Source organism: Simochromis diagramma, unplaced genomic scaffold (genome assembly GCF_900408965.1).
Source record: "Simochromis diagramma unplaced genomic scaffold, fSimDia1.1 OVJJ01000510.1, whole genome shotgun sequence".
NCBI classification, from domain to species: Eukaryota; Metazoa; Chordata; class Actinopteri; order Cichliformes; family Cichlidae; genus Simochromis; species Simochromis diagramma.
The window spans coordinates 443,823-463,216 of NW_024387326.1; the positions used below are offsets into that span (position 1 = coordinate 443,823).

The 19,394-nt window shown below is 38.9% G+C and overlaps 1 protein-coding gene across 1 annotated transcript; it reads left to right on the top strand.

Annotated features, from left to right (window-relative positions):
- The first annotated feature begins 263 nt into the window (after positions 1-263).
- On the top strand, positions 264-18,362 carry xpo6 (exportin 6). Its single transcript, XM_040006020.1, has 24 exons — positions 264-1,060; positions 1,807-1,897; positions 2,475-2,587; positions 4,132-4,329; positions 5,265-5,424; positions 5,782-5,859; positions 5,968-6,499; positions 8,415-8,541; positions 8,632-8,741; positions 8,872-8,980; positions 9,153-9,245; positions 9,937-10,006; positions 10,142-10,301; positions 10,975-11,067; positions 11,490-11,634; positions 12,033-12,182; positions 12,344-12,533; positions 12,630-12,785; positions 14,578-14,692; positions 14,810-14,981; positions 15,119-15,280; positions 15,420-15,518; positions 16,285-16,515; positions 17,726-18,362. The coding sequence occupies exons 1-24, from the start codon at positions 1,058-1,060 to the stop codon at positions 17,825-17,827; spliced, it is 3,459 nt and encodes a 1,152-aa protein (XP_039861954.1). The 5' UTR covers positions 264-1,057; the 3' UTR covers positions 17,828-18,362.
- Positions 18,363-19,394: the final 1,032 nt, after the last annotated feature.

Below are 19,394 nucleotides of genomic sequence, written 5' to 3' on the forward strand. Positions count from 1 at the left end.
AAGCCAGGCAAATTCCTGTATTTGTATGTTTGTGTGGGCGAGCCAGGTTTCAGCAGAAGCACAGTATTATAATAGCATTTTGCATAAGGCTTTTTAGGGGAAATGACAACATGAAACATATGAAGGTCTTTTTTAGAGTAAATTCATTCGTTTCATTTTACCTTTGTTCATAACTTTGAATTATTTAACAGTAAAGTGTTTTAATTTGAAAGCTATAACCGGAGACTGTGTTTTTTCTTAATGTGAGTGACTTGACAGAGCTGATTGGGTTGTTTGCAGCAAAAGAGGAAGTTGCAATGGAGACCCTGAAACCTGCAAGCTAGCTTTATTCTTGAGCCGCCCTAAGCACCGAGAAGGGGAATGACAGGAACGGTCGCTGATAGCATTTTATAATTATTGTTGTTGCGGATTTGTAAACGTTTAGGTTTGTGCGTTTTTAAAGCCTGCTTTGACTTTAGAAATCGAGACTGTCGTGTCCGGACACAGGAGCATGTCTGCAGTTGACAGTTAGCGAACGAAAATTATTCCTTCATCCTTCTAGAAAAGCTAACTAGCTAGCCATCCGCTGCAGCGTTAGCAACTGGGTAATTTAGCATCAAAATGCCTGACACAAAACGCTAATTAAAGCTGCACACTTACGTGGTGTCGGCTAGATGCTGACAAAACTATATTTCTGTATTCAACCTAACGGTGGAATTAGCGTTGAGCTGCAATGCGGCTACCCTCTGGGCTCGGCATAGCTAATTTAATGTCAAGTCTTTATGCCTGGTAGTCGAAAACCGCTTTATTCGAGCAAGGTTTAAAAAAATATATATATATATATATATATACATTCAAGGCACAGTCAGCGAGGCCAGCCTTTGCTAGCTAGTTTTATGTAGATATCAGTTTAAGCAGTCGAGCTGAGCATGATGATAACCCTTTGCGGTTACGTTAGCCAGCAGTACCATAGCTAATGTTAGCCGCACGATTGGCTAACTGGGTAACTAATGTTGGCTTATTACTGTAATTAACCAGCGACTAAGTCAACTGAAGACAGCATCCGAGCCAGCTAAACATGGTAAGTATAATTTAAACTCTGGTATTTATCCAGTTGTTCATCTTTCTTCCTCCCTTCCTGCTGAGGGCTAACGCAATGGATAAGCTTAACTCTTTATTCTACTTCTGAATATAAAGATCTGTCATTAGTGAAGAAAAATACATTAGCATACAACTGGCAGCGTATGGGGATGCGTTGTATGCACTTATACCTGTATACCTTTTTTGTTATCTAACGGTTCTGAGGCCAGGTATTTCACAGGATGTGACAGCTCTTAAAGCCATTTTACGGCACAGGACGCCCATCTTGCAAAACCGAATATTTTGTTTGACTAGTGTTGAGTCTCGGCAAGTTGTGGCTTATTTGTGGAATTCAGACTTGCCTGGCATAGGGGCTAAAATTATGCTATCTTGCGTTCGGTAGGCAAGGCCCAACTTCATCCACATGAGAAAACAAGGGTAGTGCCAAACTATATTACGATTAAGCTTGTGCTGTTGCCTTTTATAACTAAGTGCTTTAACCAAACAGCAAGCTGGTGTAATAATTGGCTATAAGAACAAGATACTTGTATGCCAGTGTATTGTTCTCTTTACTATGTGTGAACATGTGTATGAGGACTCTCTTTCTGTATTTAAGCACGATTGAGTGGTTATACCACGATTGTACACAAAAAACAAAGGAATTCCTCTAAAGACTTAGTGATTCTATGCTCTATATGGTGATGGATCGCTCATGTTGTTTGTACTTTACTTTCTATTACCTATTAGGCTTCAGAGGAGGCATCGCTGCGCGCACTAGAGGGCCTGATGACGGAGTTCTTTCATAGCTGCACAACTAATGAGCGAAAAAGAGAAATTGGTAAGTAAGGTCTTGCAAAACAGTACACTTAATAAGTATGACCATGATGCAGTATTTTAAGGTTCCCATCAGGCTGGTCTGAAATGGAAACAACACAGAGCAGTGTAAGAATGTGTAATTGAGGGTTAATGTGCCTACCCCATAATCATCCACAGTAACGTACAAACGTTTCATGCACGTTGACCACTCCTCCTCATTTCCTGTGTGATTACCTGTTTTTGCTTGGTTTTAAAAAAAAAGAAAGCTAAAGGAGCCTTTGTCTTTTGATGTAGATGAACGGTAGAGTTTCCTCTATGTGAAACTCTCTTGCCCTTATCCTTAAAATTCTTAAACGATAGTATATTTCTGCTTTGAATAGTCTGGATCTATAAATACAGAGATACTGTTGAGTGTCAGGATCATGTTTAAGGTGGTCTAAAATTGTTTTGTTTCTATAAAAAACATTAATCTTTTGCATTCTTGGTTTTTTAAATCCACTTCCTGTGTTGTGACGCATTACTTTCAGTCTGATTGCTAGCGAGGTGCTAGTATTGAACTACTTCTGTGAGAGCTCATGCTTACTTCCTTTTTTCTGCAGAAGAGCTGCTGAATAACTTTGCACAGCAGACTGGAGCGTGGCGCCATTGCATGTTCTTCCTCTCCAATACTCGGAATGAGTATGTAATGATGTACAGTCTCACAGTATTTGAAGTAAGTCCTGTAGGTGGAAGATGCATGTTCTCAGTTCAAAGTACTAGCAAGAGCTTTCTCTCTTCTTCTTTTTTTCAACATTTTGTTTTCAGATAATTTTAGATACTTAATACATGCATACTGCAAGAAGAGGCGTATGTTAACAAGAATGTGTTTCATGGCCTTTTCCTGTTTCCTCATTTGTTATAATTCTGCAAGTGAAGTTAGTTAAAAGTGTAGCAAATTTACCACAGAATGAAAGAATGAGCATAAAGTGCCCTTTAAAAACTGCCTTTAACTTAAAATGTATATCTGAAATGCTTAATTTTTTTTAACCTCATTATATTATGTTTCAGACTAATCTTAAATGGATTACATCTTTTATTTAATATAAAACCTTTACTGAAGTATTCCCTTTCTTGCATATGACATCCTACTTTTATCCGTGGGTTGTGGGGTTGTTGTATAGCTGATTGGGACTTGTGCCTTAATTCAACATAATTTAGAACTGAAAACATCAGCCTTGACTTTCTCTCACTATCTGTGGTGTATGTTAGAGTTAAAACCAAGCTATGAGATTTAGAGAATTTCCTGCAAGCTGTGATTCAAGTCTAGTGAGAGCTGGAGGGGGTTGCAATTAAAAGAAGAGATAAAAATACCTTAGTTTCATTCAGGAGTCAAGAGCACTGAAACCTCTGATTCTTAAGTGAAAGCTGTTAGGAACTACAACATTTTACCAGTCTATCACTAGAGTGGCCACTATTCCTCACTAAACGGCTGAGAATTTTCCCAATACACCTGAACAACTCAGAACACGGAAGCAAAATCCTGTGGTTTGATCCATTTGTTCCTAATTGCCTGTCCAGTTTATGGCTGCAATGAGATGAAGCCTGTCCAAGCTTTCATAAGACAAGACGCAGGGTACACCCTGGACAGGTCGCTGGTTCGTGGAACACAAAAAGTGTGTTTTGCCACACTGTGTGGAGGGAACCAAAGACAGGCAGCTGTTAGTAGCAGCAGCATGATGGGATGGTGTTTTTCTTAGATGGTGGATGGTCAGGAAGGTCAGATCGATGCTGGAAAATGATGAGCAGCCCTGTTCAGTGAAAGACTTTTTTCCAGAGTGTAGTTGGCTTTCAGGCTGGTAAGGTGATTTATAAATGTAATTGAGCAAGGGGGGGGGAAAGAGCAGTAGCTTTGGGAAACGTAGCAGACCTGAAAATCCTGCGCACTGATGCTCCCCATCATTGGTTCAACAATAAAAATTCCTCCAATAACGAAAGAAATGTTTTAAAATGTAAAAGGCTTGCAGGATCTTCCCCAAGACGATTTGAGATACTACACCTGGCAAAGGTGCTTTACCCAAGTGAAGGGTCCTTCCAATAAATTGACAAATATTTTTCCTTGGTCATTGTGGAGTTCTGTGCACAGATTGGGTGGGGAAAAAATAATCCCTTATAAGATGGGCCTAAGACATTGTGGAAGTGCACTGCATATGTTTGTATAAATATGTTTTTGTCATCTGTACACATGTTTTACAGTTGATTGCTAATTGTAATTTTCAGAACCTGGTAAACAAGATGTGGATTGGAGTTGCTTCCCAGGACAAGATGGAGATTCGCAGCTGTCTTCCCAAACTCCTCCTTGCTCAGCACAAATCTGTGCCCTATTTTATCCGTAATAAGCTTTGTAAAGTCATTGTAGACATTGGTCGCCAGGATTGGCCGATGTTCTACCACGATTTCTTTACAAACACCCTTCAGGTAAGGAGTAACCCTTGAAGCTGTTTTTCTGACCTGAGTGGTGTCTGTCATATTTTAGGCCTGTTTAGTGAACAAAATGACTTGGTTTGCAACAAAGTTAGTGAGGGTGGTCTCTCAATATCAAACCACATCTTTGATATTGATATTTATATAAGTGTCAAAACTTGTCATTATCGGTACAGGGGAGGTCATCTTTATGGGTGGAAGGGTTAAGTAATGAAATGAAGCTGACGAAGACGCAAAAGTTGCATTACAAAACCAGAGCTTCTGTTGCATGGAACATATATATGTTCTTGTGTAATTTGAAGTAGTCCTAAAAAATATCCCTTCCCTTCTGGTCACATTTATTCCAATTTCCTTTGAGGTTGTCTTTTGTTTTTCTTTTTTTTTTGTTGTTGTTGTGTTTTTAATCAATTTGCTGTACTTACGTCAGCATTTTAAGTTTGCACAAAGATGTTTTGAGGAAGTGGCACAGTCTTAAATGGAGAAGTTCAGTTATAATCCAAGAAAAATACATTTTTGTTTTAATCTCATGAAATATCTGAAATAAACCCAAATGATTTCTGCATTAAATTGTTCATTCAGAGTGGTAAGCCACATGAACTAGAGCTTGATATCATCTTGTCTCGTGGTGTGTTTTGCTAATAAATGCCTCCTTAAACAACCGAACTTAGTATGTGTGATGCATTTGTTCTGTAAAGGGAAATTACATTCAATAAAGGTCCTTTTGTTTTATTCTAAAACAGCTGTGTTAGGCTTTGAGTGTACACAACGAAATAACCTGATCTGTTAACCAACTTCTATAAAGTCTGTCAACAGGCTTTTAACCAAACAGCTTGGAAAGTATTTTGGAGAATTAGGTAGGTCACTAGGTAGTTGATAAAATTAACTTTTTGAACTGTGTGTGTGTGTGTCCGTCAATCTCCTGTCTATAGTTGATCCAGTCCCCGGCTCTGGCTCCACTGGGGTTGGTTATGTTAAAAACCACATCAGAAGAGCTTGCATGTCCTAGGGAAGACCTGAGTGTTGCCAGGAAAGAGGAGCTCCGCAAACTGCTGCTGGAGCAGGTGCCAACAGTGCTTGGACTGTTGACCGGTGAGGACAACCTTTAATGCTTTGTGAACTCTTAGTGCTACTTAACAAGGGTCTCTCCCTGTCCCCCTGCAACAAATTAATATTTGTTTTGTTTTTTTGGAAGATTCAGAGGTGTCCCTATGTTCTAGCAAACAAACCGTTTCGCAACATTTTTGTTACTGAAATATAATTTTGGGGGATCTTAATATGCCACGTTTCAAAGGATGGAAAGGACAGTAGTAAATGCAGGTGTACTGTTAAGAGTAAAGTACTACTATATAAAAAATATAATAAGGTTTGCTAACTTTATTTAGGATCAAATCAGACAAATCAGACAAATCTTTCAGTATGTGTTAGTAACTGGGTACTTGTTTTCAGGAATTCTGGAGACATACTGGGACAAGCACAGTGTCATAGCTTCTACACCGCCTCCCTCACCCACCTCAGGGGAAAGCAGTGAGTGAATTGTCCCTTTCAATGGTTAAAATGGGAAAGACTTAAAATTGTGAAACAGGAGTTTGTTGCTTCTTTATTAACCATAACATTTTGTGTTTTTTGAATCAGTGGAATTGCTGGGCAGCTTGTTTCAAGGTAGCCAGTACTCAAAACTGCTTTGTCAGCCCATGGCAGCATTGGACAATGAGAGTCATCAGCTCTGTTGCCTTGTTTTGGAGTGCTTGGCCCACCTGTTCAGCTGGATCCCTTTGTCTACAAGTATTACGCCCACCTTGTTGGCATCCATTTTCCATTTTGCACGATTTGGCTGTGATCTTCGGCCAAAGGCCAAGACAGACTCCTTCATTTCTTCCAACTCCTCCTCCTCAAATGGACAGCTTAATCCTGGGACAATGCCACCAACATCAAATGGAGGAGAGCTAAACGGACAGCAAAACGAGGCTAACAAGGTGGACCGGGCCCGGCTTGGTTTACTTGCCATGACCTGTGTCAATGAACTGGTGTCAAAGAACTGCGTGCCAATGGATTTTGAGGAGTACTTGCTGCGAATGTTCCAGCAGACCTTCTTTCTTCTTCAAAGGCTGACACGAGAAAATAATGCTCATACAATCAAGAGCCGCTTACAGGAACTTGATGAGAGGTATGGCTCAATTCTTAATTTGACCAGAGCATTGGTGCATGAGCAAACTCGCTCTGTACAGCCATTTACTTACCCTATGACACAGGTATCAGCGGCATTCTCCCTCCATGTTATGTCATTGCCACTTACCAATTGGTATTTTGGTCACACCCCACAATATGACATTATCACATAACTTTACTTGCCATATGATACTATTGCAATTTTGGACATCTATCAATAGTATTGCATTGGCATATATTGTTATTTATTACCTTTTTTCAACTTCATTATGTCCTCATTGACTTTGTCAATACCCAATCAGGAAAAAGTTATCTTACTTTTTTATGAGATTGTCAGTCATACCAACACTGTCACTAAAACCTGCCATAAAAGATGGGAGTCAGTCTGCAATTGAGTGGGGTCAAGTTGGCAATTATGTGCAATCTGTTTCTGATAATATAGCAATTAACTGTGATAAATCATCGAAAATCGTGTATCTGTTGTTGTTTTCATAGACAGAAAATTCCTAATTAACCTTTAAATTTGCATTTAGCAACCTTTGTGTTTCATGGTTTTTAACTAGAATGCAACCAGCTGGCAGCCAGAGTTGTTCTTATTGACATGGACTCAGACTGATGATAATATGTTGGCAGTCTGCACCACAAGTTTCAGATGGGTTGCAGAATATGAAGAGATTGAGTACAAAGACCAGTCAGCTATTTTAAGTTGTTTGTTTGTTTTTTGTTTTTCCTTTTTTGTCTGTCCTATTTTTATGTACCGGTATTGATTTTTTGGGGGGGGGGTTTCTGCCATCCCTATTGGTCTTTGCTAAGAATGTTTCCTTTTGCAAATATCTATTAGTTTCTTATAGGGCTGTTCGATATAACGATATATATCGGATGACGATATAAAAACATCTATCGTTTCATTTTACGCTATCGTTTGTTTCGTGGTGTCGCAAAATAAACTGTTTACGGCAATATTTTTTTCACCGTTTTGATGGTCACTGTAGTGGCTATATTAATTTCTTAAAGTTCTCTCTTTCTCTTATATTTAATATAACCACACTATGGACGGACAAGCGCCTGTTTTTATGAGTTGTGGTTAGCAACAATGACAGTAACAGCATCGCGTGTCCGCTTGTTTATATTCCACAAACCTTTCACAATAAAGCTCAAGATCCTGTTGAGACTTTTCAAAATAAACGGAATCACGTGAAAGCGCTTTAAAAAAAAAGAGCCGTCAGGTGCTAAAAAATAAACCTTAGACTCAAACGTTAGAACAGGCTTTTCCCCGCAGCACGCCATGTAATAAATACTCACAAAGAAAACGGCGGCCTTTACGACTTATGTCTAAAAATGTATCGTTTCATACATCGGTTAAAACACTCGACTCCAGCTACATGACGCGCAGCTGGAAACACTTCCCGCAAGTCGAGCTGCCCGAGATTCACAGAATTTACAGAAAATGTTACATTTTTGTGATTTATATCATTATCGGGACGATAGAATTCTTATATCGGGATATGAGATTTTGGTCATATCGCACAGCCCTAGTTTCTTATGTAATATATATATTTATTTAAATAGGCTGCTTGCAGGGTGATAAGTTGTATATATTTTATTTTGAAGATTATACTAGATGTAGTCATTTTTACCTGTGTCTCTTTCATTAAGCTTTTTTTAAGACACATCTGTGACATTGTAAATTTTCATGAGTGGTCAGACACATGCGCCACATTGTTATGCCCTTAAACATTGCATCTGCAGGATTATGAAACATTATGATCAAGTTACATGCTGCACTTAATCTGATAAGTAATAATATTGTTGACCATTTAGACCAAATATATTTTGTATTTAATATTTCATGTTTTAAATGTAAGATGTATGTCCCGACTTTTTGCTTCAGTTATTCCTTTCTTATCTTGCAGTTACCTGGAAAAGTTTACAGACTTCCTGCGTCTGTTTGTCAGTGTTCACTTGAGGCGAATTGAGTCAAGTCCTCAGTTTCCTATTGTAGAGTTTCTTGCCCTGCTTTTTAAGTACACTTTCAACCAGGTAATGATTACCTTTTCCACGTTCATGCAATGCAGCTAAAGATTCTATGTAAACTTCCTTCTCATGCACTTTTTTTTTTTTTTTTTTTAGCCCACCCATGAAGGCTATTTTGCCTGTTTGGACATTTGGAGTGTGTTTTTGGATTTTTTAACAACGAAAATCAAAAGCAGGCTACCAGACAGAGAAAGTGTCCTGAATAGGTAAGACGCTCAAGAGATATTTACAGAAACACTCAAAGAACTAAAGTTGATTTAATGATTTCCTATTTTGTCATTCATTCTTGAGTGTGAAATTGCTGTTGTGTAATGTATTCATGTGCCAACTGGGCAGGTACAAAGATGCCTTAGGTCTTCTGTTAAGGGAAGTTCTGAATCGCATACAGTTCAGATGCAATCAAGCCCAGTTAGAAGAGCTGGACGACGAGACTCTGGATGATGATGTAAGAACATTTAATAATGTAAAATTATTACAAATATCATCTGCACTGTTTCATATTATCTGTCTATCTTGTAGCCACATGAAGCATTAAATTTGCTTTAAGCATAAGTACAGACTAAAGAAATGGCTTTATCTTCAGTGTCTGACTACTCTGCTTCATTTTGTAACCATAGCAACAGACTGAGTGGCAAAGGTACCTGCGTCAGAGTCTGGAGGTGGTTGCCAAGGTGATGGAGCTGCTCCCATCCCATGCATTCTCTACTTTGGTAAGAAATCACTGTTGGTGTCACCTTTTGTATTTTGTAAGGCAGTTTAGAGACGTTTTAAATAGACCAGATCAGAGCTTTATTATTTTTAGATTTGGAAAATCTAGTAGCAGAAATGCTCATAACCTCATGATGACCCATTTATCAGCACAGTGTCGTTTCCTTAAACAGTGAAATCACTTGACAATGATGGCAAGAAGTATCTTCTGTTCTGCATTGTAAATTTTGTTGTAAAGGAGTACATTAATAGGTTAAACTGTCATCAAATACACACCAAGGTGTCTTAAGCCTCATTAGTACCTGCTCGGATTGACTCGCCATGGTTTTCAGGGTTTTCCATTAGGTCATAATGTAGTAGTGTAATAGTGTCATAATAGTACCTAAAATGTGACGTTGTCAGACTGCATGCCACCGATTGGCTGGTAGTAGCATCATTCGATGAGTCATGAGAATATCTCATTCACGAAAACCAATACCACCATCATTTCAAAGAAGATAATTGTGGCTTTATTATACTTGTTTATAACTCTTTTTATAAAACTGAATTAAATTTTATTTTGAACTTGCTGCCTTAAAATTGAGTAGGTCTTTTAGTAATGATTCAAGTTGCCTGTGAGTTCTGAGGTTATAATAATGTGGGGGTGTTAGTACATGTAACAATTTCCTCCTTATTCTTCTTTTTGCTCTAAAGTTTCCAGTTCTTCAAGAAAATTTGGACGTATACCTCGGTTTACAGCAGTTTATTGTGACTACTGGCACAAGTAAGTACAATTTATTGATGGGGGAAAAAAACATTGCTTTTATGTCGACTCAATAATGACATCACTTCTGTAGATTAAAATATTAGATCGATCCTGTAACATTTGTTTTCTTGTCTCTTTGTTGTTTTCATCTAGGTCGACGGCTAAATATCACTGCTGAGAACGACTGTCGCCGACTTCACTGTTCTCTCAGGGACCTCAGCTCCCTACTTCAGGCTGTTGGACGCTTGGCTGAGTATTTCATTGGGGACGTTTTTGCTGCACGTTTCAGTGACGCCCTGGCTGTGGTAGAGAGGTAAGCGTGTATTACAAATCAAGGTCAACATAGCCAGACTTTGTTTGCTTTAGTTGGCTCAACAAAACCTCAAACTCCAGTTTGAGTTAATGATTATCAACTTTCTGTTAAGCTTGGCTTTCTGCTTCAGATTCTGTGCACGCTCAGATTAAAAAGGGGGATTTAACACATCATATTACAGTTCTTCAGCAAAAAAAAAAAAAAGTTCCCTTTTAGTTCTGCTTACTCCAATCAGAGATGTTATCAATCAAGATGATTAAAAATGTATAAAGAACATAAATAATATAACAGTACAATGAATCAGTGTTGCGAATAAGACGATAGATCCACCTTAAACTGGATACATTTAAATATTAAAGGGTTTAAAGAAAGCTTTAAAGCGTTATAGCTTAACTAGCAAAAGTTCATATGTAGCCTCCTAACTTTAATCTTTCTTCTTAGCAAACCCCTCCGAATCCTATGTTTGCATTTAAAAATGTACGCTGTTAGTGTTGCAGACTTTTGTCGCCAGCATTACAAAATCTTATCTTGACATTGCCTTCTCTTTTTTGTGTGTGTGATTTATTTAAGTTGCTCTTTGGTTGTATGAATTCCGAGTTCTTCATATTTTAACTGATGGTTTTAAGGAATGAGTAAAATATCAAAAAGGAACATTTGCCTCTTTTTTTTTAAGATTGGTTGAAGTGACTTGTTATGGCTCCCAGACCAGCCTCTATGACCTGGAGACTGCTGTGCCTTCTGTGCTCAAACCAGACCTCATCGATGTGTGAGTATCATGTTTAAAGGAACATTGAACAGTAAATTTTTATATGTGATCAAACCATTAGAAATGAAAGACTCATGGAGTCAAAGACAGTGTCATGCAAAAGAGAACAGGGAGCTGAGCGTGTGAATAGCTATCGGGTTTGTGTGAAATGTTGTGGACACTGGACAGCCGCCCTTGCTGCACAGTTGCCTTGCATTCAGAGCAACCTCATGTTTTACATAATAAAATGACAGAATATTTTTACTCTGGCTTCAGTGTTTTATGTTCAGAAGATATGAGTTTTTGTGTGCCAAATACAATTAATGCTACCACGAACATGGCTTTAGACATGTCAAAGTTACACAAATTAGCAAATTAGGTAAGCAGTATAAGTAAGAAATGTGTTTTAATTCTGTGTGCGTGTGTGGTTTCATTTGTTACAGACATGCACAGGCTCTTGCTGCTTTGCAAGCTTATTCTCACTGGCTTGCACAGTTTTACAGTGAAGTCCACAGTCAAAACCAGAGCCAGTTCATCAACCTCATTAAGTCTGCTGTCGACGCCAGTAGCCCGCTCATCACAGCCAAGGTAGCTTCAATGTCAAGCATATTACAAATCCAGCCTTAACTAATCAGCTATTTATATTTAGAAAAAATTTTTAGAAATAATTTGTGCAGAATCTTTGACTTAAGTAAACCTGTGTTTATAAGAAACTGCATGTCGCAGACACAGTAAGTTTCATGTTGCAACAGTGGTTTAAAAATTAAGGAAGAAGTATAATTTAGAAACTGTTAACCAAAGCTTAAAACATGCCGTCCATGTTCACGGTTTTTATATATGTCTTTAAGTTGATCTGAAACATCTGATCCATACAGTTTATCTTGCCCTAACTTGTATTTATAACAAAATGTTGCAAATTTAAAGAGCTATAAAATATATTTTTCCACTTTTAGTCTGTTTAAAAATTTTTACACTTAAATGTTCAGGTACCCGAAAAGTTGATGCTGTCAGCGTGCCATCTGATGGTCTCCATAACCTCTACAGTGAGGCCTGTGTTCTTGGTCACTTTGCCAGCTGTTCAAAACATCTTCAACCTGATTACTACACAAAATCAGACACGCAGACTTCCCCAGGAGGTAAATAGTGTACTTTTATTTTCCATCAATCATTATATAGTATCACGTTTCAATCACAGCATAACAATGTGAATATGTACATTTGTTTAAAATTTTGTCGCCAATTTAAATTTTCTGTGTGACCTTGAACATGAAGTAAATGAAGTAATCTTCTCGTACAGGCTCACATGTTGGTGTGTAGGGCTTTATCCAATATGCTGCTGCTCCCTTGGCCAAATTTACCAGAGAGTGAACAACAGTGGCAGACACGCTCAAGCAACCACGCCAGCCTGCTGGCTGCGCTCACTCGAGAATATCGTATCTTAAGAGGCACAGTGAACATTACTTCACGGCAGCCTGGCCTGAATGACAGTCAGTATTTACTTAGGTTTCGTAACTCCTTATCTCTTTTAATTTTATTATGCTGAGTCACTTTTTGTCCACCTAATTATGTTTTCTCTCGTGTAGTCAAAACAGTCATACAGCAGACTCTGCCTGTGCTCAGAGACATAGTGGACAGTGTCTCCAGTGAATCCACCAAGTCACGTCAGATCTGTTATCAGAGTCTTCAGGAGTCTGTCCAAGTGTCCCTCACCCATTTTCCAGTGTTTATTCAGCAGCCAGGTCAGTTTAATATCTGTGGTTTGGGTCATTCTCAGTCTTAATGCCACAGCACATTCACAAGTTTTTGAACTTTTTCCTTCCAAACGCCTTTTAATCAGCATATGGTGCTAAGATGCAGTATTTCCTTCTTTTTTGTTTTTACAGATTAATTTGTATTCTACTGCTGACTGACACAAATTTTCTATAAAATATGTTCATTTCACCACATGATAGCCAACAGCCAGTACTGAGATTAAAAACACAGTCCAAATCAAAAATGGACTTTAATTAAGCTTGTGGCTTTTTTTTTCATGGTTTTGATCGCCTTTTTAAATTTAAATACTTAATCTAAAATATTTATGACGATTTCAAACATAATTACAAAATTAAGAAATCTTTTATACATTCACTCAGGCTATTATCTCAACCCAGCCCATCTTTAATGGTCCACTTTTGCCTCTTTTCTGCTGGTACTTGAATTTTTTTTTTTTTTTTTTTTTTTTTTTTTTTTTTTTTTTTTCTGCCGTTTTCCATTACAATTGAGTATCACATTAGTGTGGGTGGGATCATAGCAACATGGCCCAGAAGTCCCATAATTGTGACACAAACGCAACACAACAATGGATGACATCAAGGCGATGGTATACCTGCTGCTAAAGCTGGGCAGACACTGTGCGATTTTTTTTTTTTTTTTTTTTTTTTTTTTTTTTTTTCCCTCCCAGTTGTGTTATTCAGATTCTGCTCAAACTGCACAATTGACTCGCAGGGGTTAGAAGTTCGTAGGTCACGATGCAGGGTCTCACACTATACGACCCGATGCTCTGATGCGACCAGAGTGCTCACACTGTGCGTCCATAAAATGAAGGTTATAACAGAAATTCTGTCGCTCGCTCTCCCTCTCTGTCTTTCACTCACACAGACACACCACCACCACCATCAACTTTGCTAAATTGCTAATGAAAAACATTGATCAGGCAGCTGTGATTGAGCAGCAGTGTAGATCCAACTATTTTCACGGTTGTTGTGGTCGTGATAATTTTGTGAGGCCACATCGAAAAGGCTCGGATGAGCTTGCCATAGTTCTACAAGTTGTGCCTCCATCGCTTGTGTCCAGATCACACGCTGCACTGCTGTGCTACTCCGTCTTTTTCGCTGACATTTGTGTTTGCGCGTGCGCAGTGTGAGAAGCTGCGGTGACACCCTCACGACCGAGCGATTGATGATCGGGAGCTGGTCGTGAGGTGTTAATCGCTTCTCGTTACCCCACGTGTACTACACAATGCACAACACACGATGAAGGTCAAAATCAGGCCGATCGCCAAAACGGTCGCACGACTCAAAAATCGGCTCAAAATGGGCCAAAAATCGCACAGTGTAAACCCAGCATAAGGAGTCACTCTCGTGACTCTGCAACGTCACTCCCTGGCCAGTCAGTGGCATGCAGGCTGTTGACGTCACATTTTCTAATCAAGTCAACTCCCATAGCACCTCGGCTGAGTAAGTACTGAAAAAGTACCAGGCACCTACCATCTAATGGAAAACCCTAATAACTGAGTCGAGCCGAGTAGGCACTAGTGGGAAAAAAGGCTTTGGTGGCCACAGCACAGACTTTTGTTGTCATTGATCTAGAATTTCAGCTTGATTCACTCACATATATTTAAAGTCCACAGTAAAGCTGATTACTATGAATACTGCAGAAGATGTTTTATCTAACTTTAACCACTGCATGCAAGATAATTTCATGTAACACCATACCAGATCCACATGTTAGGTAATCGCTTCAGTTTTGTTAATTGTCACTTCTCTTTCGTAGATGTGACAGATGAGATGTTGGCCTTCTTCTTGACGTTGTTCCAGGCGTTACGAGTCCAGATGGGTGTTGCTTTCACAGGACAGATCATCCACACGTTTCTTAGCATGTTCACCAGGTTAAAAAAAAGCTTCTAGCTCAAGACGTCATGTCAAACAATAGCCACCTGTTGCAGTCACATTTGTCTTACGTCATCTTAACACTGAGTAACTTCTGTTGTTTTCATTTGCTCTAGGGAGCAGCTGGCAGCCAGTATTTTGCATGAGGGCAGTGCAGGGTGTAGGGTGGTGCAGAAGTTCCTGAAAATCCTACAGGTGGTGGTGCAAGAGCCCGGTCAAGCTTTTAAGCCCTTCCTACCTAGCATCCTTTCTTTGTGCATGGAGCAGGTCTACCCAGTTGTGGCAGAGGTCAGTTGCATCACTGTTTTGTTTGACTTGTGGGTATGCTCTAAAATGTCATCTGTGATATCACTTCTTTTTTAAGAAATTACACATACTGTACCTTACTAAAATATGAATGGATGAATCTCTGGTTTGTTTGACAGCGATCCTCTCCAGACATCAAGGCCGAGATGTTTGAGTTGCTATACCAAATACTTCACCAAAACTGGAGGTACTTCTTTAAAACTTCAGTCTTAACAAGTGTCCAAAGAGGAGATTCAGAAGACACAATGGAAAATGAGGCCCAGTTCACAGCTGCCATGCAGGTGCGTTCATGCATATAGAACAGCCCTAATCCTTGTAATGTGACGTTTAAAGAACTTATAATTGTAATGTCAGCTGTAGGAAAGGTGATTGTTGAATCTCGTCCCACTAAATTTCCTGACGTGTGCTGATATTTTCCAGGCTTTTGGACAGTCTTTCCTGCAGCCTGATATCCACATTTTCAAGCAGAATCTGTGCTATCTGGAGTCTCTCAACAGCAAGCACAAGTTATACCACAGAGTGAGTTCAACTTTGTCAGGATCGTTGATTTTTAGGAGCAAGGGCATAAACAAACCCGTTCTCTTTAAGTAGTCTGCCACAGTCTCAGGTCTTTAATGGTGCACAGATTTCACTTTTTGTGTATCTGCAAGTGCAGCATATTCATAATAATGTTAAACTAACTGTTAGAGCCATCAGTGTAAGTTCAGCTTTAGAATTGAAACTAGTGGTCTAAATACAATTTATTGGACTTGATACTGGACAGCAATTATTGCTGCTAGTCAAATGATCTATACAGTGGATACAAAAACATTGCAGATTCTACCTTCGGCCAAATAAGAGATTATACGTAACTAATGAAATGTGGCTCCTTATTTAACATGTAACATCCTGTTAATTCCAAAAGGTGGAACTAGTGCTCTATTTTTGTTTCTGTTTTAGATGTTAATAGTATGACAGTAATTTTTTGGATCACAGTTTCTAATTTACAGAAATCTTAAGCCAAACCAACTGGCATTCCTTCTAACTAGTTAGTGTGACTCTAATAATAAGTAGGTTTAAATAATTTAATGTATTTATTTTGATTATCTGTAATTAAAGCAGCAGTGAATGGGTCCCAACATCACAATTCTTGCACAGTGCAACTAAGGCAGCACACATTTCCCTCGTCCACATGTGTGAATTCTATAACACGTACTAACGTTACTCTCATTTTCATTTTCGTTTTTTTTTTTTTGTTTTTTTTTTTTTTTTTGTGTGTGTGTGTGTGTGTTTGTGGGTCTTTCAGAAGCTTTTCCGGACCTCAATGCTTTTCCACTTCATCAATGTGCTGCTGCAAGTCCTTCTCCACAAAAGTCACGACCTTCTTCAGGAGGAAATCACCCTCGCCATTTACAACATGGCCTCTGTTGACTTCGATGCCTTTTATTCGGCCTTCATGCCGGAATTCCTCAATGGCTGCCACGGTGTGGACAGCAGCCAACGAGCTGTTCTCGCACGTAATTTCAAGCTGGAACAGGTAAGTTCAGTGGCACTTTCTAAAAAAAACATGCTGCACGTGTTGTTGTGTGGGCTTGCAAGTTATTGTCCCCCAATAGGTTAATGAGTAAATATATCTCAGGGGCTGTTGGCACACACAGGAATTTCCACTTGTTGCACAAATAATTTAGCAACAGTACTTAGATTGCTCCAACAGCTGTACATAGAAATCAAATTAGTCTTTTTTTTTTTTTTTCCTTTAGAACTGTAATAGCTTATCTGCTATTTGCTGCTACCCCATCTCCTTGCATTCTGTTAAACTTTGGCTGCACAGTAAATAATTAGTTAACATTATAAAAACACGCAGGTCTTTTAATTTGCCTGATAAGACCACTCCTCTGGACTGTTTTTGTTTTTGTTTTGTTTTTTGGGTTGTTTTTCATGTGTGGATGTGCATAAATGACATTTTTCAGAGTTTCTGGTTGTGCAGGCAAAACTACTCCCTTATTTTTCTTCGAACTTACATGAGTTTGTAGCCCTCACATCAGTCACAGTGAACATCCGCCAACCTCTAAGTCTAACAAAGTAAATAAACACCCTTCGTGCTGCTGTATATTAATGTTGACATACTGGGTATAATGAGAGCCACCATAGTGGAGCCAGCCAACTTCCTGTTCATCCATTTCTACAAAAATTAGCAGAAGGTAGGGAAGCCAGTTCGGTCTGTGCGTGCATTTACCTAATGTCTGCTGATTGGTCTATTTAAAGATTTGCAACAAGACGTAGCCACTTGATGGCACCAGTTTCCACACATTAATTAAAAGCTAATAATCTTTAACTGTGTGTATAAGAAATAGCTTGTTGTGGTGGTCTCTGTGATGATGCACACTCTCAGCCTGCTGCTGCTATTTCATGCTTGAAATGAAATATTAATTCTGGACTACAGTATTCCCGTGCCACATTATGGTTCACCTTTCGTGGACTCACTACATCACAGTCTGTAAATTTATGTCACTCAAATTTAGCAGAATTTCACTTAATGTGTAAATCAAGGGAATACTGTATTTCAGCACCTCGTGTGAAACGAGGTGGTTTAGGGGGTGGGAGTTGTTGAGGTTTTGGGGAAAACCTATATTATTATAGCTTCAGTATTCTATCAGTCATGGCTGTATCTACTTACTGGACATGTGTTTTTGTGCATTTCTTTCATAAATTAATATTAGTGTCTGTTCCTTCTCCTCTTTCCTAAGGACCTGCCTTCGTTCACTCAAAGCGTTCAGCGGCTGGTGAACGATCTTCGCTACTACAGACTGTGCAACAGCAGCCTGCCCACTGGCACCATCAAGCTATAGCACGATGACTGTTTGAACCACTCCACATACCGTCAGGATTGCCTGTGCTGACCACTTTCCCCGACACTCCTCCAATCCAGCTGTGCTCCACCTTTTCAAAGTAACAGGATGGAGCAACACACATTGTTCGGTTAGGTAATTGGAGGTTGAGGATGCTGCTGATGTTTTTATTTGATTTCTACTGTAGAAGGTTGGCACATTATTATTTTTAAGGCAGTGCCCTCCTTGTGAATTGCCAATGAGTTTGGTGAGAAATGTAAACCTGGTCTGCATTTGGCTTTTGCCCAGACCTGGAGCAGTCTGAGCCAGGCCTTCTTTCCCACGCCTCTGCAACAAAGCTGGGCTGGGACAGAGCACTTTCAACTCATTTTGAGTTTTGTTTTAGTTTTCTTTAATGTCTGCTTTTATTCATTTTGCCTTTTTAATCTCCAAAGGAGAGAGACTCTCAACTTAAGATCTTTCATATCATTCCATTCTGAAAAGAGAAAACCTGCTTGAATAATAAAGTGCTTTTTTTAATAAAACCTTTGGCTGGTCTCTGTGCCCTCTGCTGGTCATCTTATAGTATTCATAATGAGAATTTTTTTTATTAGAGATTATGTTTTCCTTTACTTCACTACAGTCATCTACTGTAGAATATGTTTTAGACTTTTTATTTATTTTTTGTTTTGTTTATTTGTAATTGTCAGGGACCAAGCAGTAAAGCATAAAGGACACAGGTGGTTTTAATTCAAAAAAGGGGTTTTATTGACCCAAAAATATGAAAACATATTTAACAAAGCCAAAACTTAAACAGGCAGACCAATAAAAGAGGTCAACTCAATAGAATAAACTCAAGAGAATAATTAACAAAACCTCAAACAAACACATGATAAACTGACCTGCTGAAATGACACACGGGGGAACTTAAATACCGGTTTAGCTAAACCAAATGACACACACGGGGGAAAACAAGATGGCTGCCATATAACCAACTAATACAAAACAATGAAACAAACATGAAACACCCCCCAGGCAATGAAGCATGTGGTGCAATCCAATTAGGCTGTCAGTGGTACTTCAGGTCTTGCAGCCCTTTGCCACACCTTTTGCCAGACAGGAGAAGCCAACCCCCAGGTAACTCAAACAAAGAAAGATGTATTAATATAACATAAAACAGAACTTTGACCTTGCAAGGTTAATATGTGTGCACGCCATATAAACATTGGAAGGTGTGATGGAAAAATAAATACATTTAATAAAGAAACAATATTGAACAATAAATAGAATATTTTAAAGTAGTGACTAAATTAAACTAAAGTGAATCAACAGGTGGTGAGGTGTGGAGCTTACCATGTGTGGCATGCCATCACAGTAATATGCAAAAAATGTTCCTTTTCTGATCCACTGGATCAGACAGAACAAGAAAAAACCAACAGAAGCCTTGAAACATGACATCACATAAAATCAATCACATGACAAATATGTGCAGACTCACATGTACAAGGTGGAAAAGAACAATGGTGCATTTTCATAAATTATGAAAAGATGTCACAAACTCAAGCAGCAACATGGCTCTAATGTTGTC